General features: G+C 39.0%; 1 protein-coding gene across 1 annotated transcript; it reads left to right on the top strand.

Moving 5' to 3' along the window:
• Positions 1 to 618: 618 nt before the first annotated feature.
• Positions 619 to 20,232, top strand: nifk (nucleolar protein interacting with the FHA domain of MKI67). Its single transcript, XM_061918625.1, has 6 exons — positions 619 to 895; positions 6,396 to 6,524; positions 9,350 to 9,458; positions 9,701 to 9,912; positions 15,176 to 15,235; positions 19,774 to 20,232. The coding sequence occupies exons 1-6, from the start codon at positions 764 to 766 to the stop codon at positions 19,984 to 19,986; spliced, it is 855 nt and encodes a 284-aa protein (XP_061774609.1). The 5' UTR covers positions 619 to 763; the 3' UTR covers positions 19,987 to 20,232.
• The last annotated feature ends 5,540 nt before the right edge of the window (positions 20,233 to 25,772 follow it).

Raw genomic sequence — 25,772 nt, 5'->3', positions numbered from 1 at the left:
TATATTGTACAGGATTGCTTATTATTTTTATTGGATAGTAGTCTGTTCATTTCAATTGTTAGTTTTTTCCTTTATTACCGCTTGTGTTATTTATTTCACCCCATATTTGTTCCCACTACCGCACCTTAAGTTGGAGTCTTTAATCTCGTTATATGCAAATATAATGATAATAAAGTCCAATTCTATTCTAAAAACAACAACAACAATAGAACAACACCAGCACATACGATATGTGCAAATATGATCGTAAAAGTGATAGCAAAGAAGCAGTTAGTCAAATAAATAATAATATAGAAATGACAATGAGCATTTTTACACTACAACTGGAGCAATACAAATACCAATAGAAAAAGCGCTATTGATCATGAACCATACCAATAGTTTACCTCTATTATCAACAATACAGTTGTTCAAATGCAACAATACGTATACACAATAATAACTAGAAAGATAAATAAAATAAAAGTTATGAAGAAAAAAAAAAGAATATTGAAAGATCGAGGGGAAGAGAGAGAGGCAACCTATATTAGGAAGTCTAAGTCTAATGTCCGCTCCTCCTCCATACCGCATGAAGGCGCTGTCTACTTATAATGTTGTATGTGCATGCAAACCTTCGACTCCTGATTGGTTGGCGATCAACACGTGGTAAACCGGAAACGAAGACCAACGTGGTGCTGGATCAGAAAGCTGACTGTTTTTTCTCCCTTTTTTTTTTTACCTCAGAAATATAAAGGTATATGCCACGTAAACTTTACTAATAAAGATGACTGAAAGCCAAGTGGCAACGACACCTCAGACGGCGAAGGAGCTTCTCGCGTTGAATCCTCAGCAAGAGTCTGAGTTCAAGAAGAAAGTACAGAAGGTGAAGAAGAGGAAGACGAAGAACAGCAACACAGTGAGTTCTCATATGTTTACACGCCTTTAAACGACACTTCACGCCGACTTCATTTTCATGAATTCCGTCATATGTATTGTTAAATAATAATTGGAATAATCTGGATGCCTGAATATTAAACCATTTCTTAGGACGCCACGTGTCTGTGTCTGCATGTGCGTGTGTATACTTTAGGTCAGTGTTTTTCAACCACTGTGCCGCGGCACATACGATCTGGTGTGCCGTGGGAGATGATCTAATTTCATGTATTTGGGGTAAAAACGTTTTTTGCGAACCAGTAATTGTAGTCTACAAATGATGTGTTGTTGTTGAGTGTCGGTGTAGGTGGCAGCCGGTAGCTAATATCTTTGTAGATTTTGGAAACAGCAGGAGGCAGTGTGAAGGTAAAAAAGGTATGTAATGGTTAAACAAAAATATAAACAAAAGGTGAGTGCCCCTAAGAAAAGGCATTGAAGCTTAGAGGCCTCCTGAAACCCACTACTACCCACCACGCATTCTGATAGTTTATATATCGATGAAGAAATATTAACATTGCAACACATGCCAATACGGCCTTTATAGTTTACTAAATTGCAATTTTGTGTTGCAATGTCAATATTTCATCATTGCTATAGAAACTATCAGACTGCGTGGTGGTTAGTAGTGGGTTTCAGTAGGCCTTTAAATTTCCCGGGAGTTTTTTCTTGAAAATGTCGCGTAATGATGACGTGTACGCTTGACGTCACGGGCTATTAGGAATACGAGCGCTGCGCACACACACAGCTAAAAGTCGTCTGCTTTAACCGCATAATTACACAGTATTTTGGACATCTGTGTTGCTGAATCCTTTGCAATTTGTTCAATTAATATTGGAGAAGTCAATGTACAAAGATGGATTTGGGAAGCTTTAGCCTTTAGCCACACAAACACACGGTGATTCCTTGTTTAAAATTCACGGAGGTGAAACTTTACTTTGGATCAGAGCGGACATGGATCCCAACCGAGTGTCAACCAGCAGGTTTCGGTGAGAAAATTGTGGTAAAAAGTCGCTTCTTACCGGATATCAGCTGAGCTTGCTCCGTCTCTAAAGCTGCCCTCGACTTCGCTGAGACACTGCGCGTCAACACACCCGTGGACACACCCCTCCAACTATCAGGTACCGTTAAACTCACTAAAACACCAGCAACACAATAGAAAGATAAGGGATTTCCCAGAATTATCCTAGTAAATGTCTCTAAAAACATATGAATCCGTTTCAATGCAATCGCATTTTTAAAAAAAAAACGTTTTTATTTATTTTTTTTCTAGTCCGTCACTATCAATATCCTCAAACACAAATCTTTCATCCTCGCTCAAATCAATGGGGAAATTGTCGTTTTCTCGGTCCGAATAGCTGTTTTTGTTGGACGCTCCCATTAAAATCAATGTGAATATGTGAGGAGCCATCAACATGTGACGTCATTGTCTGCGACTTCCGGTAGAGGCAGGGCTTTTGTCTTAGCACCGAAAGTTGCAAACTTTATCCTGGATGTTCTCTACTAAATTCTTTCAGTAAAAATATGGCAATATCTCGAAATGATCACATATGACACATAAAATGGACGTGTTATCCCAGTTTAAATAAGAAAATCTCATTTCAGTAGGCCTTTAGGGAAGGCTATGCGGAACAAAACTAAAACTGAACTACAAAGTAAACAAAACCAGAATGCTGGACGACAGCAAAGACTTACTGCGGAGCAAAGACGGCGCCCACAAAGTTAATCCGTACATGAAAATCAACAATGTCCCCACAAAGAAGAATAATCCATCCATTTTCTACCGGTTATTCCCTTCGGGTCACGGTGGGCGCTGGAGCCTACCTCAGCTACAATCGGGCGGAAGGCGGTGTACACCCTGGACAAGTCGCCACCTCATCACAGGGTAAAAACAACTGAAATATTCTTGATTGCTAAAATAAAGTTGATGCAGGAAATAGCGCTCAAAGGAAGACATGAAACTGCTAAAGGAAAATACACCAAAAAATAGGAGCACAAGAACAAACACTACACATAGGACAACAGCAACAAAGTCCAAATAAGTCAGGGTGTGATGTGACAGGTGGTGAAAGTACACCTACTTTGAGACAAGAGCTATAGTGATGCATCCTTGGTTATGCTTTAAAGTCATATCCAACAATTGCGACGACGATGACTTTTTACTGTCAACTGAGTTTCGTTTTTTAGTTATTTCTGCTGGTGGTGTGCCTCCGGATTTTTCCAAGGCAAAAAATGTGCCTTGGCTCAAAAAAGGTTGAAAAACACATACATCTTAGCTGACATTGCTTAAAACGATAAGTAATGAATAATTCTGCTGGTAATCACAGTGTCAAAAATAACTTTCATTAATAAAACATTCTCATGCATTTTCATCCATCCGTCCGGTTTCTACCGCACCCGTTCAAGAAGTCGCATTTATGGTAAGTACCGTATTTTCCGCGGTATAAAAACCACAAATTTTCTCAAAAGCTGACAGTGCGGCTTATAACTCGGTGCGCCTTATATATGGATTAATATAAATATTTATTTTCATAAAGTTTAGGTCTCGCGACTACGGTAAACAGCCGCCATCTTTTTTCCCCGTAGAAGAGGAAGCGCTTCTCCTTCTACGGTAAGCAACTGCCAAGGTAAGCACCCGCCCACCTGGAAAGAGGAAGCGCTTCTTCTTCTACGGTACGTACGGTAGTATTTTATTTATTTTTGGTTAGCCTCAGAATAACAATGTTATTAAAAAGAATAAGAGACTTATTATACTCTAAAAATGTTGGTCTTTCTTAAAAATGCAGTCATATAGTTGTATTCAGTGTTAAAAAAATAATTATATCGCTCTCACGGAAATACTTTTACAAATATTTGGCTTGTATGGCTCTCTCAGCCAAAAAGGTTCCCGACCCCTGTACAAGGTTATAAAATCAGTGTTAGTTGAGTCAGTCCATAGGTTGCCTGTACGGATTTTTAATGTCCAGCAGATGTCAGTATTTAGTGACACAGTTTTGACACAGTATCTATACAGTTTTGCAGTGTCGAAACGCTTCATGACGCCTCATCAACCCATCACTACTCGCCACCTTAAAGATAAAAGTAAAATTGATGGAATTAATCCATATGCGCATGTCCAATAGACGAGATTTGAGCAAGCTGCCGAACGTGTCCTGTATCTTGGTCGTCAACGGAGTCAGTTTTTTTTACAAATGAAACATTTTGGAATGCAAAGTCGTTAAAGGCTCACGGACAAACCAACTTTGAGTGTGTGCAAAAATTTGGAATTTTACATCACTCACTACGTTTCCATGCACTAAATTAGTTTGATTTCTCAAATATTTTTTTTTTTGTATTTTCACGCTTTTGTGTGAAGTCCTGGTGTCCGTGCACACTCTAACATTCTGTGCCTCCCCTTCCGTACACTGGGCAATGGGCACTTATTTGCTTTTAGCGCAGATAAATGGAATACTTTTCCGGTTGACCTATGACTTTACACCAGGCATCTGCGACTCATTAGAAAACATTTACAAATAGGTCATCTACACATTAGAAATATTGGCTATGCTGATTTTAAATAGAAGACAGCATCAATAAATGATCTTATATTGCGCTGCAAACATGGCGCTACTACCAAGAGAGTCTTGGACCAGATGCAGGTCAGAAGCAAGCAAAGACTGCTGAGACACAGTTTTTAAAAAAAGAGGAAATTTCAGACCGAGAATCATGGGAACAAAAATTCTGAATGTCTCGGAATTTATTCATAAGGCTCTTAAGCCTCAGCCAATACTGTTTCAGATAAGACTGTCTCTTAGCTGTTGTTTTCTCTTAGCACTGGAAGTGATAAAAATTGGGTTGGACACTTTTGGAGGTTTTCTGCATAATGTGGTAATGCACACTCCCTGGACTTATGGTAGCGAATTCTTCCCATCACTCACACTGATACTTTCGTAGCCGCTTGTCTGTGATTACCAATTCAAAGTAGGGCTGGGCGATATGGCCTTTTTTAAATATCTCGATATTTTTATGCCATATCACGATACACGATATACATCTCGATATTTTTCCCTAGCCTTGAATGAAAACTTGTTGCATATAATCAAACCAGTATGATGATTCTGTGTGTCTACATTAAAACATTCTTGTTCATACTGCATTAATATATGATCATTTTAAATGTTCATGCAGAGGGAAATCACAACTAAGTCAAATTACCCAAACTGTATTTATTAAACTGTTATTAAGCAGTGGCACAAACATTCATGTCAGTTCCAAAATAGAAAGTGCAAGATTGTCAGAGACATTTTAAAACAAGCTATTAATGCACTTTTGTGCATGATGTCACTAAGATGACATATCAAAACAACACAAAATTAAAGTGCACTTTTTGTACAGAATGCCACTACAATAGTTTAAAACAAATAAAGTGCACTTTTTTGCATAAGGTCACAAGATATTTCAATAAGTGTCTGAAAAATTAGCTGCATAATAGGAAATCAAATAATGTTTGTCCTTCGCTATGAGGTAGGTTATGCGGACATTATTTCCTTTTGTTGTTGACAATTTTTTTCATACGGTGTTGATCTGGAAATGTTTGCCTCGGCATTTTTACTGTGTGGGCGTGTGGCACCGAATGGAGATGTTGAAATGCGGAGTAAGCACTCTTCATTCTCTAGCTGGTGACTTTTCAAATGATGCTACATATTAGCAGTAATGCTACTTTTTGGAGCAACTCTTTACGGTTGTCTGTTTGACACATTCCCACTTGAATCCAAACCACCACTGGACGATGTACCCCCTGCTGTTTTTCTTGGGAATTAATTCTTCCTTCATTTGTTACCAGATTCGCACCTTCTTTCTCTCGTATTGCCACTAGCACCACAGCTAACGTTACCCATGCTGCTATCTCTCTGCTCCGCAAGGGCGTATACGTATGTGACGTATGTAAGAAGTTGTGCTAGCTGTCTGTGGGGAGAGACAACAATGAGTGATAAAAGCCTGTAGTGTAATGCCAGCGGCTAAAAGCAACTGCGTGAGAACGTATACTCTAATATCACGATATAGTCATTTTTCGATATCACACAGAGACAAATCCGCGATGTATCGAGTGTATCGATATATCCCCCAGCCCTAATTAAAAGCATGAAATACAGTAAGATACCCCTCTCTTTCACTTTTAGTATGTACCTTAATAAATATAGTGACAAAGTGGCTAAAGTGTATCAACTATTATTTCTATGTTTTATTTATTTTCTGGCCTATGAGGTCACACCTACAGTAATATTTAACTAACACGATATAATTTGTTTATGAACAAGGGTGAACCGTAAGGGCCAGTGGTTTTTTGATAATTTTAATTTAAAACGGTAATACTAACCCTCTGAAGTTTTACTGCAGTTATTATTATAGCTGATTCTATTGTATAAATGCTGTTTACACTTGTCTTGTCAATTTGAGGTGTAACCATTGCTAATAATTATGTATCAATTTGTCTTTTTTTCTGCCAGGGGAATCTTTTGACACCTGGGGTCATTTATGTTGGCCATTTGCCCATTGGACTCTTTGAGCCACAGCTCAGGGACTACTTTGAACAGTTTGGCAACGTCTTAAGGCTGCGACTGTCCAGAAGCAAAAAGGTAATTTGTTTTTAGAGGAAGTCATTTTTCTGTCTTTAGTAATAATTATACAGGTTGAGCTGGTTATCATGCCCAATTCCTCAAATCGATTTGACCTCAATTCATAAGGTTCTAAAATGATTATCACGGCTCGACTAGGTTTGATTAAATCTACTGTTAAACAGTGTTGGCGTTAGGAATTTTCAAGATGGGGTCCCAAATTTTGGGGGTGCCCCTTTTTTGTAACCGTTTTGAAAACAAATGATAAATGTATGCATTTTAGTGATAAATGCTAAATGATAACAGTAAATATGTAAGGTATTCTTCTAGGAGTCTTAATTTTGTTAAAGCAGTCAGATAGGATGTAACGCACAGCAATTTTATTGTGTAGGCCAAAAGTGTGCGCTTGTTATTTTGACGCGCTGGACACTGCTTCGTGTGGGAGACGAAAATGTAAGCAAAAGTACCTCTGGAGTACAATGGCCGTCCTTTCCTCAGCGGTGATGTCACAAGACTCTGTTACAAATATAATCAAGAATAATAACAGTTTCAGTCAGATGTTTACTTTGCATGATAACGTATAGTGTGGTTTAGTTGAGCAAGAGCATCCATAAGTCTTTTGTCAATAAAATTTGCAATGGTTTATATTACTGTTTGTATCTTTGTGGTCAACATACAATCAGGTGATAATATAATGTTAGTAAGTCCCTAACTTTGTTTTGTTTTGCCCCAAACTGCTCGTTGCTGCAGCTCCACACACCAAACTACCAGGGGGCGCGTTGCAGGATAATCAATATGATACCCTTCTATATATTGCTAAATAGGGAAAATACTGTATAAATCCATAAAGTAATCAAATTAATTGTTTCGTCCACCCCTGAATACAAGTATTACAATTACTATTATTTGTATAAGATATCAGATGTCCCGATAACATTAGGGGATGACATATATATATATATATATATATATATATATATATATATATATATATATATATATATATATATATATATATATACATATATATATTCCATTTCAACATTCGTTGTTTGTTACACACATGCAGGAGGTTCACAAATGTCACGAGGGTTCGTGTCTGTAATTTAAGCACAAGCTGCAATAAACGCGTTGTTCATCTATAGCGCAAAGCCGCTTCTAAGATACTCACCACCATTGCTGAAAATAAGCTCTCTTTAAAGTATTATTATCACTGAAGGACTGGAGGAAAATGAATGGCTAAACATGCTATGCCACACACAGACACCAAGTGTTTACTTTGTTAAAAAAATGATAGGAAGCATTCAATACCACCGATTTTATACATCATTTGATTTACAACAATACAAGCGGATTCTACATTTGATAAGCTTTATACATTTTTTATTGTATTAATTTTAGTTTAAGGATCGGAGGCCAAAATGTCGATCAAAATATTCCTAATAAAGTTTAAACTATGCCAGTGAAAATAGAAATTCTACATGAAATGGCTGTTTGGACAAATGTAGTGTTTCCCAAAACCAATATTTTAGCATTGGTAATGGTACCAAAATGTATTTTTATACATAACATGTCATTATTTTCTTTATTTTAACATACTATCTTAAGATACTTTCTCTTATTGCAATCAAAGAACAATCTTGGCATTAAATAACAGTGAACGTACTAGATAATCAAGCTATTTTATCCTCTTTTGGTGTGTAGTGAAGCTTGTTTAGCTATTCTCCATCCAACCGGGATGATACTTGTAAGAAACATGGTTTACTTGAGGATTTGTAATTTAAATGTAGCTAAAACACTGTGCAGGGACGTTAGCTGGCTATGTTTTAGAGCAGTGGTTCTCAACCTTTTTTCAGTGATGTACCCCCTGTGAAAATGTTTTTAATTCAAGTACCCCCCAATCAGAGCAAAGCATTTTTGGTTGAAAAAAAAGAGATAAAGAAGTAAAATACAGCACTATGTCATCAGTTTCTGATTTATTAAATTGTATAACAGTGCAAAATATTGCTCATTTGTGGTGGTCTTTCTTAAACTATTTGGTAAAAAAGATATAATTATAACTAAAAACTTGTTGAAAAATAAACAAGTGATTCAATCATAAATAAAGATTTCTACACATAGAAGTAATCATCAATATAAAGTGCCCTCTTTAGGGATTGTAAGAGAGATCCATCTGGATTCATGAACTTCATTCTAAACATTTCTTCACAAAAAAAGAAATATTTAACATCAATATGTATGGAATATGTCCACAAAAAATCTAGCTGTCAACACTGAATATTGCATTGTTGCATTTCTTTTCACAGTTTATGAACTTACATTCATATTTCGCCAAAGTATTATTCAATAAATATATTTATAAAGGATTTTTGAATTGTTGCTATTTTTAGAATATTTAAAAAAACTTCTCACGTACCCTTTGGCATACCTTCAAGTACCCCCAGGGGTATGCGTACCCCCATTTGAGAACCACTGTTTTAGAACACCACCTGCACAGCAGCGTTTCAGTGTTTCTAGCTTAACCTTTATCGTTTTTAAGCCAAAATACATTACATCCATCCTCCCTCTCCTGTCTACCCATTGTTTCCCCTTTCAAGTGCTCTGTTTGTTGACTCACATGTGCCTTTGCTCATATTACCAGCAATGTCACCACAGCGCACCATCATTTCCATGAAAAATAAGTAACTATATTTTAAAAGACAGGATAGTACATTTTTTAATTTATTAGTACCGGTATACTGTACAACTCTTGACAAATGGTAAACTGTGAAAATACTGTACCGTATATCACAAGTGTCAAATATTTAAAAAGTGCTTTGCTAAACTTTGTCCTGACTTGCATTCAGACAGGTGGGAGCAAAGGCTATGCATTTGTGGAGTTTGACTGTGATGACGTAGCAAAGATCGTAGCAGAGACCATGAACAATTACCTTATGGGAGAAAGACTGGTTAAATGTAAGTACAATGTTTGAACATCAATTGCATGACTGTGGTCTTCAGAACAAAACCTCTCTTGATTTGACACAATGACCAGGATTTATGTTCAGTCAACAATCAGATTTTATGCTCAATTCATTTACATGATGCCTTGCCATCATTATCTATGACTTCTTCTATAAGCATAGTCGGTATAATTAATGGCAGTATTTTCAGCGTGCGTTAAATATTGCTTTTAAGTTACTCTCCTCATTTGATAGGTCATGTGATTCCACCGGAAAAAGTGCACGAGAAGCTTTTTGCTGGCAACCAGCGCACCTTTAAGAGACCTTCCCATCCTGCTATAGCGCGCTACAACAAGAACCACACGAGCGAGGAGGTCACAAAGGTAACAGAGAAGCTGCTGCGTAAAGAGAGAAAACTCCGCAAGAGGCTGGCAGGACACGGCATTGATTATGACTTCCCAGGATTTGTAAGTACTTTTTGAAATGTTATATTATTTACTACAGTCTTTCAAGACACAATGTTTATCATTAGCAGGCATGAGATTTTTCTGTCTATAGTTGGAAATCAGTCTTTTTTTATCTCTGTAAAAATATTTAAAAAATATTTTCCGTTTTTCTTAGTGTTTTCCGACCTTCAATTTGTGTTAAAATCTTGAGCCGTCTCTTTGCCATACCGGCCAACCACTAAAGTCTTCCCGTAATGAGTATGGTTTTTGATTATCCAGTGGTAAAAACTAGGGTTTTCCGTGAAAAATTATTTACTTAATATCGAAGCTACATAACGAAGCAACTCCACGGGCAGGGGACAAAATATACGGAAACATCAAAGATGATTGGTTGGTTTACGTATAAGAAAAGCCATGATTGGTTGGTTGTTTTACTAGGATGAGTCACGATTGGTTAAGATTAGGACAAAACTTTACGGGCAGGCCAATCAGAGGCAAGATAGGGCGGATCATCAAACCTAAAAAGGAAATTACAACAGACATCCCAAATGACGGCGAGCAAGTCGGAGAAGAAAAGAGGGAATATTCAAGTGGGCAATTTATCTTTTAAAAAACTAGCGGAAGATGGCAGAGGGATTGTCTTCCTTAGATTTTTCTTTTAGCGTTGTGGTCCAGGAAACCCACAGTGTCCATTTGGCCACATTTGAACAAATGTATTCGTCTGGATAAAACATTGCCCAACACATTAATTTTAGTTGTTTACCATGTAAGCCCAAATCAAAACTGCTCTTGACATGGAATATGTGCAGTACACATTTAAGAACACACATGATTGTGGTAGACATGTGATGTCTAAATGCCACATTTCATTTTCATGGTGTTTTACAACAAGACAGTAGCTGTCATTTTTTTCATTACTTCTGCTGTTTATACAAAACCCTAAACCAGTAAAGCACGATGTGTAATTTGTAAATAAAAACAGAATGCAATGATTTGCAAATCCTTTTTGACATATATTCAATTGAATAGACTGCAAATACAAGAAATTTAAGGTTCAAACTGAGAAACATTTTTTTTTTTTTGCAAATCATTAATGTAGAATTTAATGGCTGCAACACATTGCAAAAAAGTTGCCAAAGGGGCATTTTTTCCACTGTGTTACATGGCCTTTCCTTTTAACAACACTCCGGTAACGTTTGGGAACTGAGGAGAACAATTTTCGAAGCTTTTCAGGTGGAATTCGTTCCCACTCTTGCTTGATGTACAGCTTATGTTGTTCAACAGTCTGAGGTCTTCGTTGTGGTATTTTAGGCTTCATATTGTGCCACACATTTTCAATGGCAGACAGGTCTGGACTACAGGCAGGCCAGGCTAGTACCTGCACTCTTTTACTATGAGGCCATGCTGTTGTAACACGTGGCTTGGCATTGTCTTGCTGAAAAAAGCAGGGGCGTCCATGATAACGTTGCTTGGATGGCAACATATGTTGCTCCAAAACCTGTATGTACCTTTTAGCATTAATAGTGCCTTCACAGATGTGTAAATTACCCATGCCTTGGGCAGTAATACACTCCCATACTATCACATATGCTGGCTTTTGAACTTTGGGCAATTTGATTAGTTTTTAGTTTTTTCTTATTTGTTAAGGAGGACACGACATCCACAGTTTACAAAAACAATTTTAATTGCGGACTCGTCAGAACACTTTTACACTTTGCATCAGTCTATCTTAGATGAACTCTGGCCCAGCGAAGCCATAGGTGTTTCTGGGTGTTGTTGGTAAATGGTTTTCGCTTTGCAATGTTGAGTTTTAACTTGCACTTACAAATGTAGTGACAAACTGTAGTTACTGACAGTGATTCTTTAAAGTGTTCTTGAGCCCATGTGGTGATATCCTTTATACACCGATGTTGCTTTTTGATGCAGTACTGCCTGAGGGATCGAAGGTCCGTAATATCATCACTTACGTGCAGGGATTTTTCCAGATTCTCTAAACCTTATAATGATATTACGGACCGTAGATGGTGAAATACCTAAATTCCTTGCAATAGCTCGTTGAGAAATGTTGTTTTAAAACTGTTTGACAATTTGCTCACGCATTTGTTCACAAAGTGGTGATCCTCGCCCCATTCTTGTTTGTGAATGACTGAGCATTTCATGGAAGCTGCTTTTATACCAAATCATGGCACCCGCCTGTTCCCAATTAGCCTGTCCACCTGGGGAATGTTCCAAAAGAGTGTTTGATGAGCATTCCTTAACTTTCTCAGTCTTGTGCCAGCTTTTTTGAAACATGTTGCAGGCATCAAATTCCAAATTAGCAAATATTTGCAAAAAATAACAGTTTTCCAGTTGGAACGTTAAATATCATGTCTTTGCAGTCAATTGAATATTAGTTGAAAAGGATTTGCAAATCACTGGAGTCTGTTTTTATTTACGATTTACACCACGTGCCAACTTGAATGGTTTTGGGGTTTGTAAAATTTGACTGTATGATACAGGTCTGAGAAATGGGTGCTAGACGATTATCACATACATTATGTAGTGATTCATTTCACAATAAAAATGTATAAAATCACATACAATACCTTAAGAGATTTTAATGCGTGATCTGCTATGGTTAGACTATTTCATTACATATTACATGACCTAACGTTCACTTGCCCCCTACCTCTGAAACCCCATACCCCAAGTAAGTTGCTGACTTGTGGGAATAAACTGTTTTATTTAATTTGTTATGTAATCATGATTGTGATTGCAGTGTTTCCCACAGGTCAGGCATCTATTTGTGGTGGTGTGGTGTGGTCGGGCGGCGGGGGCGACGGGAGGGTGATGTGTCAGCGGCGGCGGCAATGACCAACAAGAATGCGCAGTTGGAATATAATTACAACACTTAATGTACATATTTATATACAGATTTGAACAATTAGTTATTCACTGAAAAATATTTATTAATTGTGGTTCTTACAAAAAATATATAATCTTATAAAATACAAAAGCTAAAATGTCTCTTAAAGCCCACTCCAAAAATCTTGAAATTTAGACTGCCATCAGTCTTACTCCCTACACTTAACCATGTGTTTCCTACTGCCTGCAGAGTTTGCACCCTTTGTTAGGGCAATGAATTTTTCGGGGCTTCCGAAAAAAATAAGTGTAACGCCGTATTGTAAGGATAGTCCTTGGGGTCAGGTCCGTTGATGGAGATTCTCAGGCAGGCAGTCAGGTGTTCTCCTTGCAGCTGATTCCTCCGGTCTGTTTTCACCTAAAGATTCATCAAAAAAAAAGTTTGTCATAAACTGCACCAGTAAAGAAAATATTTGTTTTGCTCCTCAGAGTGATGCTCTTACCCTATTCAGAGTAGAAAAATCCCGTTCACAATTAACACTTGAAACGGGGATCACCAAGGCAATGCCTGCAAGGAGGCTGAGGCAAGGGTTTGCTGAGTCTCACCTGTTGCCTCTGCCCTAGCTGGCTCTACATGCTGCCTGTGTTCCTCCTCTCCTCCAACATCTATAATAATAATAATGACTTAGATTTATATAGCGCTTTTCTAGACAGTCAAAGCGCTTCACAGAGTGAGAAGCCATCATTCATTCACACCTGGTGGTGGTTAGCTACTTTCATAGCCACAGCTGCCCTGGGGTAGACTGACGGAATCTTCCTGCGTACTTACTATCCCTTCCTCCTCACCCTCTCTTACTGCCACAGCTGCGGCACTAGTTGAAGCCTGGAAGTATTGGAAGCAAATTAATTTTCACACTGATGGATGTCTGTTCACTTTCCTTATGAGATTTCTAAGTGTCTACACCGTTTTGATAATACCTCTTGTGGTCTGGACTGTAGGCCTACCTCCTCTCCAAGTCGAGCCCTTTTCGGCCACTGAAATTATTTTTCTATACTCATCTGTGTGAATTTATTACTATTGAGCAGAACCGCTCTTTGTACAGTGCTGTCTAACCTTAAGCGGCAGCGGCTCAACACACGCTGGGTTCAACGTTAAGGTTTTTTTCTACTTGCCCGACTTCTCAAATCTACTTGCCGCAATATTTTTACTCGTCCTGCCTAGGTTTTTTTTTCTGGCTGTGTAGTGCTCATTGCTTATATCTTACTAAAATCCTTCCCGTTGACTATTTACAACACTACACAGTATTATTATTATTATTATTATTATTATTATCTATAATTACATTTAAATGGCATTGCATACATGTAAAATTCAATGTTATTTCACATTATTTGACCAGTAGCAGTTAACCCATCTGAACAGGTCAGCCACCTGTTTAAAGCCCGATCACAGTTGAAATCTTGAAATGAAGGGCCTTTAATGGCTAAAACATTAACCTGGACAACATTTTAACAGCTGGTTGGCTCAGATTTTATTATTTTCATTGCATTCACATGCTGCAGTGGACAGTGCACAATTTAGCTTTCAGTATTAATGCAGTATCTGAAGCACCGTCTCCACGTGTGTTTATTGACAACAGCGTTATAACCTGGACACGTTAGCTCGTCGGTATGGTAACAGGTGACTGTTACTGCGTGCGTCTGCCCCAGTCCCGAAAATAAAAATTTAAAAAATCCGAGTCGGTGCTCCACCTGCACAGGTTCGGACCACTTTTGAACTTGTTTGCCAGACGTCTTACCCTCGTATTTTGATCCGGTCGGTCCGTTATTCCTTTACTTTGTCATCGTCGTCGTCTTCTTCTTCTTCTTCTGACCCACCCGGTGAATTAGGTGCAATTGGGTGAGTTACAATGCATAGTAAGCTACCGCTACCTACTGCACTGGAGTTGTAACTACAAGCTCCATTCACAGACAGTCCCATTGCTTTCACGAGCGGTCGAGCGAGTCGAAAGCCGAAAAATCTATTTGTGGCGGCCGTAATTCTTTCGTGGCGGGCCGCCACAAATAAATGAATGTGTGGGAAACCCTGGATTGTGTAGTTGTGATGTCAATATAGATAACAAATAATCCTAATTATTATTTTGGACATAATTGTACATCTCTGTGTGTGCACACACTGGGCCATTGTATTGCCCACCGTTTTTTTCTCTTTGAAAGTGAAAGTGCTTTCCTGTGTAAACTATTTTCACACACCCTTTATTTTTTTTGGAAAGTAATTTACATGTCAGCAATGCTATGTGACGTGAATTAATTGATTTTATGACTGTTTCATAAAACTTCCATCCATTTCCTACCGCTTATTCCCTTCGGGTTTGCGGGGGGCAATTGTATAAAGTGAAGCGTTGTATAGATAGCATGCTCACCTTGTGCTGGTGTTTTCCAGGCTGCCCAAGTGCCCCCGAAGAAGAAGTCTGATTCCTCGAACGCATCTACGTGCAGTGACGTAAGAAACACGGTCATGTATGTTCATGTGGCACAGACTAAACATGAGCTTAGATATTTTGTCTGGGTTAGAATAACTGGGCCCAAAGTACTGTGGTGCTTTTATCATTTTTGTCTGCTGGTAGTAACCTTCGTATTGTGAGGCAGACACACTAACCCCTCTGCCACCGTGAAGCCCGCGGGAGTCATTTAATGACTCATATTGGACACACGCAGCTACGGTATTGTGACGGTCTCAAGCCGTCGTCTTGCGGGTTCCCAGTACCACCAAGGAAGAACATGGCTTGAGCAGTTTGACTTTGTTTATTTTTCAATAAAACCTCAGTCTAGGTCGCTCTTCCGCTCCTCCTCTCCGCTCGCTCGCCGACGCCGCCTCCTCGCCGCCATCTTGCCAGCGTGCCCTAAATGTCTGTCGGACCGTCGGCTCCACCTTTCCACAGCTATGTTAATAAAACATAGCTGCTTAGTGTTCTTTTTAGCATACCGGTATTCAATAGCTTGGACCTTAAATTCTACTGAATAGCTCTTAATCTTCTTCCCTTTATGCGATTTCAAATGACCGGTATTGTAATCAGCCTCCTCCATTTTGAAAATGATGACAGGGGAAGTGTCACTCGTGACGTCACGAGTTTGACCCGGCAGTAATACTAAACATGCGCTAATTATTTTGCGTAGCAAGTTTGACCCGGCAGTAATTCAAGGCAGGCGCATACTATATGCCCGGCGGCAATTCAAGGAAATACGGTACTTGTTTGTCACAAAAAACATTAATGACGTTTGGTTCTTTTATGAATTTATCATGGGTCTACTGAAAATCTGCTGAGTCAAAAGTATACATACAGCAACATACCTTATTATTTTTGGTGATGTAGAAAAGTTACAATCAAATCAAATTAGCTTTGTGGCACGGCCTTTTAACTTCATGTGAGTGATTATAATTGATGACACCTGTTGACTTTTCGGAGCCCATTTAAATAGAGCTCATGTGATGCAGTCATTAGACTCGGGTTACAAACGCGACAATATGTAAGTCAAAGGAACTCAGCACTGATCTAAAAAAACTAATCATTGCCTTGAACAAGTCAGTAAAGTGACTTGGAGCCATTTCAAAGCAGCTTAAGGTCCTAGGAGCAACTGTGCAAACAATTGATTGTAAGTAAAAAGTGCATTGCACAGTTTTATCACTGCCACGATCAGGAAGAAAACACAAGCTATTGCTTGCTGCTGAGAGAAAATTGGTCCGGATGATCAAGAGTCGACCGAGAACCACCAAAAAGCAGGTCTGCAATGAATTGGAAGCTGCTGGAACACACAAGTGTTTTGCATCACCATGGACTGAGAGGCTACCGTGCAAAAAGAAAGCCCTTGCTCTGGAAGTGACACCTTAAGGCTTGTCTAAAAGTTTGCTGCTGATCACATGGACAAAGATACGACCTTCTGGAGGAAAGTTCTGTGGTCAGATGAAACAAAAAATGTAGCTGTTTGGCTAGAATACCCAGCAATGTTTTGAGGAGAAAAGGTAAGGCTTTTAATCCCCGGAACACCACACCTACCGTCAAGCATGGTGGTTGTAGTATTATGCTCTGGACCTGTTTTGCTGCCAATGGAGCTGGTGCTTTACAGAGAGTAATTGGGACAATGAAAAAGGAGGATTACCTCCAGATTCTTCAGGACAACCTAAAATCCTCCACCCGGAGGTTTGGTCTTGAGTAAAGTTGGGTGTTCCAACAGGACAATGAGCCCAAACACACATCAAAAGTGGTAAAGGAATGGTTAAATCTGGCTAGAATGAAGGTTTTAGAATGCCCTTCCCAAAATCCTGACTTAAATGTGTGGACAATGCACCATTTTTGTCAAGAGGAGTGTTCAAAAATTCATCTTGTGGATGACTACCAAAAGCGCCTTATTGCAGTGAAACCAAATATTAACATTGCTGTATGTATACTTTTGACCCAGTAGATTTGGTCAAATTTTCTTTAGACCCATAATAAATTCATAAAAGAACCAAACTTAATGTTTTTTTTCTGACTAACAAGTATGTGCTCCAATCACTCTATCACAAAAAATAACAGTTGTAGAAATTATTGTAAACTCAAGACAGCCATGACATTATGTTCTTTACAAGTGTATGTAAACGTTTGACCACAACTGTATGTTTACTTTACATGCAGTCTGCTTTCAGCCCGAGGCATAAAATTATTTCGAACAATGCAGTCCCTAAGTCAAAAAGTGTGGACACCTCTGGTGTAGAGATCTAAGCATTTTATAAAACTAAAATTGCATACTTTTTGCATAAAATGCATACATATAAATATTGTAAAAAAAAAAAAAAAAAAAAATCTGACTTGTTTAAATACTTAAATGAGTGGAGCCCTTTTTAGTACCTGATCATTTTAATGTAGTTTTAAAAAATATATACATATCAAAAAACAAACTTATGTTCAAAAATTAATAATTAATTTAAGGGGCGGCCTGCACTTTTTTGAATTTTGCCTATTGTTCACAATCATAAGGTATAAGAAGACACAAGTTGTTTTTTTTCTCCACTTTTTTGTATATAAAAGTCTGCTCGTTCTAGGTAGCTAGCTCAATTCTACCTCTAAGTCTCTTTAAAAATGCATTCAATAACAGTCAAAAATACTTCATTTACAAACGATAACCTGCATAGTAACCAAAGTGTAGCAACATTGTTATTATAAGAGCAAACACTAAGGAACTATTTTTCTACCGTACGGTATTAGCCGTAGAAGTTAATTATAGAAAGAGAGATGAGCTAGCATCTACGTCAGCACAAAACTCATTTGAGTTTGTAATACACAACAATGCAATACGACACCAAACTGTACTGAGTGAAAAACATAATCATATTCTAGTATCTGCAAAGTATTAGCCCACATTTCATGTTTTGTTTGTACACAGCTAGCTTGATAGTGTATGCAATGTAGTGTACGGTGATGTGCTGCATGTATTATGATCAATGTTATAGTGACTCACTCGATGGACAATTGTCCGTTTAGTCAAGCTGGCCAGGGACGTTTCCAGTTTATTTAGACACTCCATTTTTTCCGCATAGCTCGGCTCAAAAGTTCCAGATTTGCAGCGTGACCAATTCTCACTTTTTCGGCTTCTTTCTGTTCCAACGCTTCAGCCTCTTCTTTTTGCTTGCTTATATAAGCAGCACTTCATCCTCTGTATATTTAGTTTCAAAAAGATAAAATTGTGAATCCTCATTTGTCCAAAAATAATTTTCTTTTTTGTCTATTACCAATTCTGTCATGATTAGAAAACACTCGCGTTTGATTCAGGGAGTAGGTACATATTTGTTGCGGGAAGTCGGAAGAGCGCTGCTATGGAAACGGAAATAAATGCGCCGAAAAATTAGTTCCCGCTGTACAGAAAATGACCAAAATACGGTAAATATTGTACATATATATTAGTATGATCGTGTGTGTTACTACATTATATCTAGATTTGCAGCGTGTGTATAAAACATTGGAGGGTTTTGAAGGCTACAACGATGACTCCCATTAGTCGCATCTTGCAAACGTTTATCTTTAAAATCCTAAAAAAAAAAAAAAAGACATGTTCTTGTCTCATTGTGAAAGATAAAGAAGAAAAAGTGCAGTTCCCTTTTAAGGCTCCAATTTAATCACATCTATATTACGTATTTTTGGGGTTTGCCTTAAAAACAGGGATGTCTTTGACAAAAAGGGCATAACTCATGAAACTTTTTTTTTTACTTTATAGTTGATTGAAAGAATTAAGTGTTGAAGGAAAAAAAAGTATTATATTTTGTTTTAACATTTTTATGACCTGAGTTCTGGGTCCCCGGGTCCAAACTTGAGAAAAGCCCTAAAGGTATAAAACAAACTGTACATATTTTATTGTTTTTGAAAATTAAAGAAACTTAAATAGCCCACATATGCTTTAGTTTTTCAGTGTGTGGCCCTCCGTGAAAAAAAGTTATACTGTAAATGTATGTGTGGCCACAAAAGCGGATTTGGCACTTCTGGTTAGTCTTTGCTCATCAACAAGTTATAATCAAGTGTAGCGGATGCATTAAGTAACCTCTTCATCGCAGATAAACAGACAACATTCACAGTCACATTCACACACTAGGGCCAATTTTGTGTTGCCAATCCACCTATCCCCAGGTATGGATCATAAATTAATAAAATCATGTTATAAATGTATCTATCCTTCATAAAAATGTTCAAGTAAAAATTATAACTACTGTGAGAAGCACAATTTATCCAAACAATTGTTTAAGTGAGTATAACAAAGTAAATGTAGCGCATTACTACCCAGCTCTGCAGAAGCGTAAACGTATATAGTACAAATGTTGGAGGTAATTACACGAGCCATGTTTCTACTCCAGGTAGTTTTCAGTTAGAACTTAACCTGTTAACCAAATCCCGGAGTTATTTTTGCAAAATAATAATTGTAGATGACCATGTTAAATTTGACAGGTCTACTTTAAACAGCTTGTGAACTAATTGGCATCTACTTAGTGACCTGAACGCATATCTTTACCTGTAGGATACCACACCCATGTGCACGCCTTCTTTCCTGGAGAGGAGGAAGTCCATGATCAGTGATGACAATGATGCTGAGGATGAGATCGTCATCAAGATGCCTGCTGTACAAAAAGACCAGCTGTTCCCTGATGATGATGAAGAAGCCAGCGACAAGGAAAAAGAGAAGTGTGAGGAACAGGGTGAAAGTGATGAGGCTGACGCAGCAGACTTTTAAACAAAGTCTTCCTTTATTGTGGGTTTTGGTCTGGTTTTCAGAGCACAGAGACTTCAACGGAGGGTGTGTGTATGTTTTTGATGTGACGATCCTCATTTAAAAAGAAGCTCTTATAAAACCAAAAGATAAATAGAAGATTATTAATCATGTTTGTCAGTAAAATGCATGAAGAGTTCATGGTGCATTTCACTGAAAGTGTCATTGAGCTATTTGTCTTTGTAATAAACTTGACATTTGAACTGTAAACAGTGTTTCATAGTAAGGTGTAATCTATTTGAAGTGTGGTCTGATTTCCATGCTGCACATTTAGAATTATTCTTTTTTCCAAATTGGTGCCGCTGTAGTGGCTGCTGTTGGCAGGAGCTTTGTTATCTTGTGTCATCCTTTTAGTGTTTCCCTTGTGTTTTCATCTGTTTTTTTGTTTTCATGTGTTATTTTATATATATATATATATATATATATATATATATATATATATATATATATATATATATATATATATATGTGTATATGTATGCATACACATATGTATATATCCATCCATCCATTTTTTACCGCTTATTCCCTTCGGGGTCAGCTACAACCGGACAAGTTGCCACCTCATCGCAGGGCCAACACAGATAGACAACATTCACACTCACATTCACACACTAACACACTAAGGCCAATGTAGTGTTGCCAATCAACCTATCCCCAGCTGCATGTCTGGAGGTGGTAGGAAGCCGAAGTACCCGGAGTGAACATAAATATCTATATTTATATATTTGGGTTTTGGTTCAGGACCCTTTGGGACTGTGTGACAAAGGGTGGCACTTTTGTGACTTCTGCGGTGCTTTTTTGTGCACTCTGGATCTGCTTCTTGGGAGCCTTTTGGCCATGGAGACCAGCTGCTGAGTCTCTGCCACACCAGAGTCCGTTTGGAGAGACTGGAGGAGATGCGGATGAAGAGACAGGGCTGTGGAGCTAGCGCTGAGTGCCAGGACGGACAAGATTCACAGTGTCTTGGCTGAATGAGCAGGTATCGGACACCTCAGTCTCTTTAGACGGATCCTCGCTCATCCATGCGGACTGGACACTGGCCGAGTTAGTGGGCGGCCGAGAGTGGAGTCTGCTCTCTTGGTTGCTTTGTTGGGTCTGCTCCTGTCTCTGGCCATGCTCCCTCCACCCCAGCAGACAATGGCGTGGAACACTGCAGAAGCCACCACAGTGTATGTTTACTTTAGTTTTTGTTCATAGCTGTATGTTAAATTTGCTGGTTGCATCAGCTCTGCTCCTTTGTCTTTAATGTAATTTGTGTTCTTTGATGTTTACATGTGTGTAAGAGGGATGTGTGCTATGGCTATGAGTTGTTTTTTCCCGATTTTTTCTCCCCCCCCCCCCCATTGTTTACCTGTATCTCACCTTTTATATAAGTGACGCCGGCGGAAATTGGCAGACCCGTCAGCGATCCTTTTCTGTCCCCCTGTAATGTTTGTCTGATCTTGAATGGGATTGTGCTGAACATTTTAATCCCCCCTCAGGGATTATTAAAGTATTTCTGATTCTGATGTGTAAATGTGAGCAGCACACACTGGTGGTGTTGAAACTGCACTGATACTGTATTGGTGTTTCATAATAGTGCCTTCTACTGGTCAAAAAAGTCATTTGTGAAAAAATTGTCTTGTCGCTTTACATGTCTAACGGTGACACTGCTTATGTTCCTCATTACTTCACATTGAGTTTCAGTTGTGACTGCAGTCAAATTATGACACTTGGATTACTGAAGTTTTAAACTTTGTTGCTAAGGGTAGTGCTGTAAATGTTTCAGTAAGTGTTTGTAGTTTTCAGGGTATCATCTTGAAATTTTCACTTAGCACAGGTTGAAAAAGTTTGAAAAATGTAATCGCCCATTTATCTAGTATCAGTGTTAGTATAGGTTAATTTAAACAGTCATTGGAGTAGTTGTTTGCAGTACCATCAAAATGATTGATTTATGTCACGAATGTTTATCTGCCCATATGAGAAAGTTGTGGCACAAGCTATTTTTTTTAATTTTTTAATGTTTCTTTTATCAGTCATACTTTCAGTTTGTTTCCTGTGCTCTCAAAATGTTACGTGCCTTTTGGGGATGTTCATGTTTAATACCTTTCATTATGTGTTACTGTTAGGATAGGATAGGTCTTTATTGTCATTGCACAAGTACAATGAAACTATGTTATCAGCACAAACCTGTTCAAGATTAGACAAACTAACAGTGTACAGAGTTACAGAACAAGAACGCTGATGGGTCGCCATAAGGCGCCCCGGAAAAGATGGGAAAAAGGTGAACGCTGGGGAAGGATGAGTAAAAAAATACAATCTAGTCCGTCCTTCTAAGGGGGCCCAGTCTGGAGTGGGTAAAAACCTCCATAGCAAAGCACATATACATATTACAACATACATCTTGAGATATCTAGCAACAGAGGGAAGGTAGTTCAAGGTCATGGTGGTAGGCCGCAGCTCTTCAGGCGCTGACTATCCATCCATTCATCACCCCTATGGGATTTGTGTCGAGGGCGTTGGGTTGTGGGGGATGAGGTGTGTATGTGTGGCGTATATTTTTCTGGATGTGTGTGTGTGTAAGCCCGTAGTGTCTGTTCCGTGGCCTTGATGTATTGTGCAGTCGCTAGTCCAAAGTCAACAACAACAGGTGTGTGTCCATGAGACAAGACGGGAGTTTGTAGTGTCTTCGGATGCGCTGTCCTTCGGGAGAGTCTCGAAGCCAGGGAAACAATGCAATTTAGAATGTGTTGTATGCGGGTGACAATAAAATTTGCTTTTCACTCTAAATTGTGTATGACTGGTCCTCAAACCTGCAGGGTAGACAGTCCGATGTAATCTACAGTTCTTCCCGCATCCTCCAATCATTTGTGGCGGCTTTGGGGTACTTTGAAGACTGCCAGCAACTTCCAATTTGTCGACAAACCAGAGCAACGCTTACTCCAATCAGCAGATGTCCTGTTGTCATAATTCCGAATAGGTAGATATCTTCACATCCTCGACAGAAAAGGGTCACCGGGCACGCGGCACTCCTTCTCCCAAGAGTCCGTCGTGTGTCCAGCAAGAACCGCTTCGTCACGACAGCAGGTTCCCCCAAACCCAAGATCTTGTCAATTTTGTTGAGGCCAGTTAAATAGTTCCAATGTTTAGATTTGGAGAGCAGTGCAAAAAGAGGCAACAAGAAAGTTAAAACAAGACAAAGCAGCAAGCAGGAGAGATAAGGGAGAGGAAAGGGGAGCATCCACCCTCGATGAGTGCCAGAGAGAAAAGTTACTATTAACTCTAAATGTATTCTTAAGACACATTTTGTGTAATACTGAATGTCTGTCAAAAGTATGGGTGTCTTAATTAGCATTTTTTCCTTATAATGAATACGGCAGACTCTTCAAATCAATTTTAAGGCTAAATGGCTGATAAGTTTCCGAGCTCGTTTGTTGTGAAATTTTTGCAAAAATATTTTAAGAACAGTTTCATTTTAGTATTTGACAATGTTATAATTTGATTTGGCTTTAAAATGAGTTTTAATGACAAAATAATTATGAGTTTTAATAACAAAATTTTCTGCTATCCAGGCGGGCTAATTGACTAAAAAACTCCTTTGTCCTACAAGCCATCAGACTGTACAGCTCCTCTCTGTGGGGAGGTGGTTACTAGGATGACGGGATGCAAAAAATGTTTAAAATTGCAATACATTTTCAAAACATCGTCACTACTGCCTAATTTGTGTTGTTATATTCTTAATTTTACCGTTATATTTTTATTCTTATTGTTGCTTTTTATGTTTATTCTAATTGTTTTATATTCTATTTTTCATCCATCCATTTCTACCGTTTGTCCCTTTTGGGGTTACGGGGGGGTCACTGGAGCATATCTCAGCTGCATTCGGGCGGTAGGTGGGGTACACCCTGGACAAGTCGCCACCTCATCGCAGGGCATACTTGCCAACCCTCCCGGAAAATCCGGGAGACTCCCGAAATGCAGCGCCTCTCCCGAAAACCTCCCGGAAGAAATTTTCTCCCAAAAATCTCCCGAAATTCAGCTTGAGCTGGAGGCCACGCCCCCTCCAGCTCAAACATACACATTTCGAAGCTTGAAAAGGAGGATTGCAGGCGGATCCTACGGCATATAAAGTCATTTTTAAAAACGACTGCTAATCCTCCTCCTTTTCGACCGGACGGCCGCGGAGAATTAAAGTAGGAACACTTCGGAGGCAGAAATTCATTAAGAGGGGCGGACTCCCCGGCTCTCAGCCATGTTTCCGTCACACAGAGGAAGTCAAGAAATCCTTCAGGATAAACGTTTTGTTTGTCAAAGATCTTGCGTTCACAAGATCCGAACCTGGCGGGGGGCAGCATGTCCAAGGGCGCAGCTAATCCAGGTCGGGCCCGACACAGAGCTGACACCGAGAGACGGCAGGGCAAAGCACATACTGGCGCCATCTTCTGGACACTCGGAAGTGACGTTACTCAAGTAGTAAAAGGTAAGTGTTGTTTTTTTTAGTACCCTGCAAGCACAGCGCAGTTAGTAGAACAATTGTGTTTTTATTATTGTGTATTTGATAGGTGCCGTCTGAAATTCAACTATTTCTTTTATATATACATATAATAAAATAAATATATATAGCTAGAATTCACTGAAAGTTAAGTATTTCATACATATATAAATTATGTTCTCCCCGTGAATGCGTGGGTTCCCTCCGAGTACTCCGGCTTCCTCCCACTTCCAAAGACATGCACCTGGGGATAGGTGGATTGGCAACACTAAATTTGCCCAAGTGTGTGAATGTCAGTGTGAATGTTGTCTATCTGTGTTAGCCCTGCGATGAGATGGCGACTTGTCCAGGGTGTACCCCGCCTTCCGCCCGATTGTAGCTGAGATAGGCGCCAGCGCCCCTCGCGACCCCAAAAGGGAATAAGCGGTAGAAAATGGATGGATGGATAAAAATATTGGCTGTAAATATACTCTTCTCTTAACCACGCCCCCGGCCCCAACCACGCCTCCGTCCCACCCCACCCCCGACCACGCCCCCCCACCTCCCGAAATCGGAGGTCTCAAGGTTAGCAAGTATGTGCAGGGCCAACACAGTATTTCCATTTTTACCCCCATTATTTACCGTATTTTTCGGACTATAAGTCGCAGTTTTTTTTTCATAGTTTGGCCAGGGGTGCGACTTATACTCCGGAGCGACTTATGTGAGAAATTATTGACACATTGCCGTAAAATATCAAATAATATTATTTGGCTCATTCAAGTAAGGGAGTAGATGTAATGTTACGTTACCATACCAGGCACATTCTCAGTTGGTTATTTATGCGTCATAACGTTCACTTAATCAGCCTGTTGTTCACTATTCTTTATTTATTTTGAATTGCCTTTAAAGTGTCTATTCTTGGTAATGGGTTTTATCAAATATATTTCCCCCCAAAATGCAACTTATACTCCACTGCGACTTCTATATGTTTTTCCTTCCTTATTGTGCATTTTCGGCAGGTGTGACTTATACTCCAGAGCGACTTATACTCTGAAAAATACGGTACTTTTTAAATTAGCTCTCAATTCTGTACACTGCTGCGGCAATTTTAATTTTCCCGAGGGAACTCTCCTGAAGTAATCAATAAAGTACTATCTGTCTACCAATTTTAGTGAAGCCAAATTATTGGAAAGTCAAATGACTACTTCTAAATGTTTCGTTAAAGGGTAGTTTTGCAACTTAATTGAGTTCGTCAAGCAAAAAAAGCTGAAACAGACGCGTTTTTACTGGTGTTAAA

The sequence above is a fragment of the Nerophis ophidion genome, linkage group LG13 (genome assembly GCF_033978795.1).
Source record: "Nerophis ophidion isolate RoL-2023_Sa linkage group LG13, RoL_Noph_v1.0, whole genome shotgun sequence".
Taxonomy (NCBI): Eukaryota; Metazoa; Chordata; class Actinopteri; order Syngnathiformes; family Syngnathidae; genus Nerophis; species Nerophis ophidion.
The sequence above is the reverse complement of the archived record's forward strand: the minus strand, read 5'-3'. Positions and strand labels throughout refer to the sequence as shown.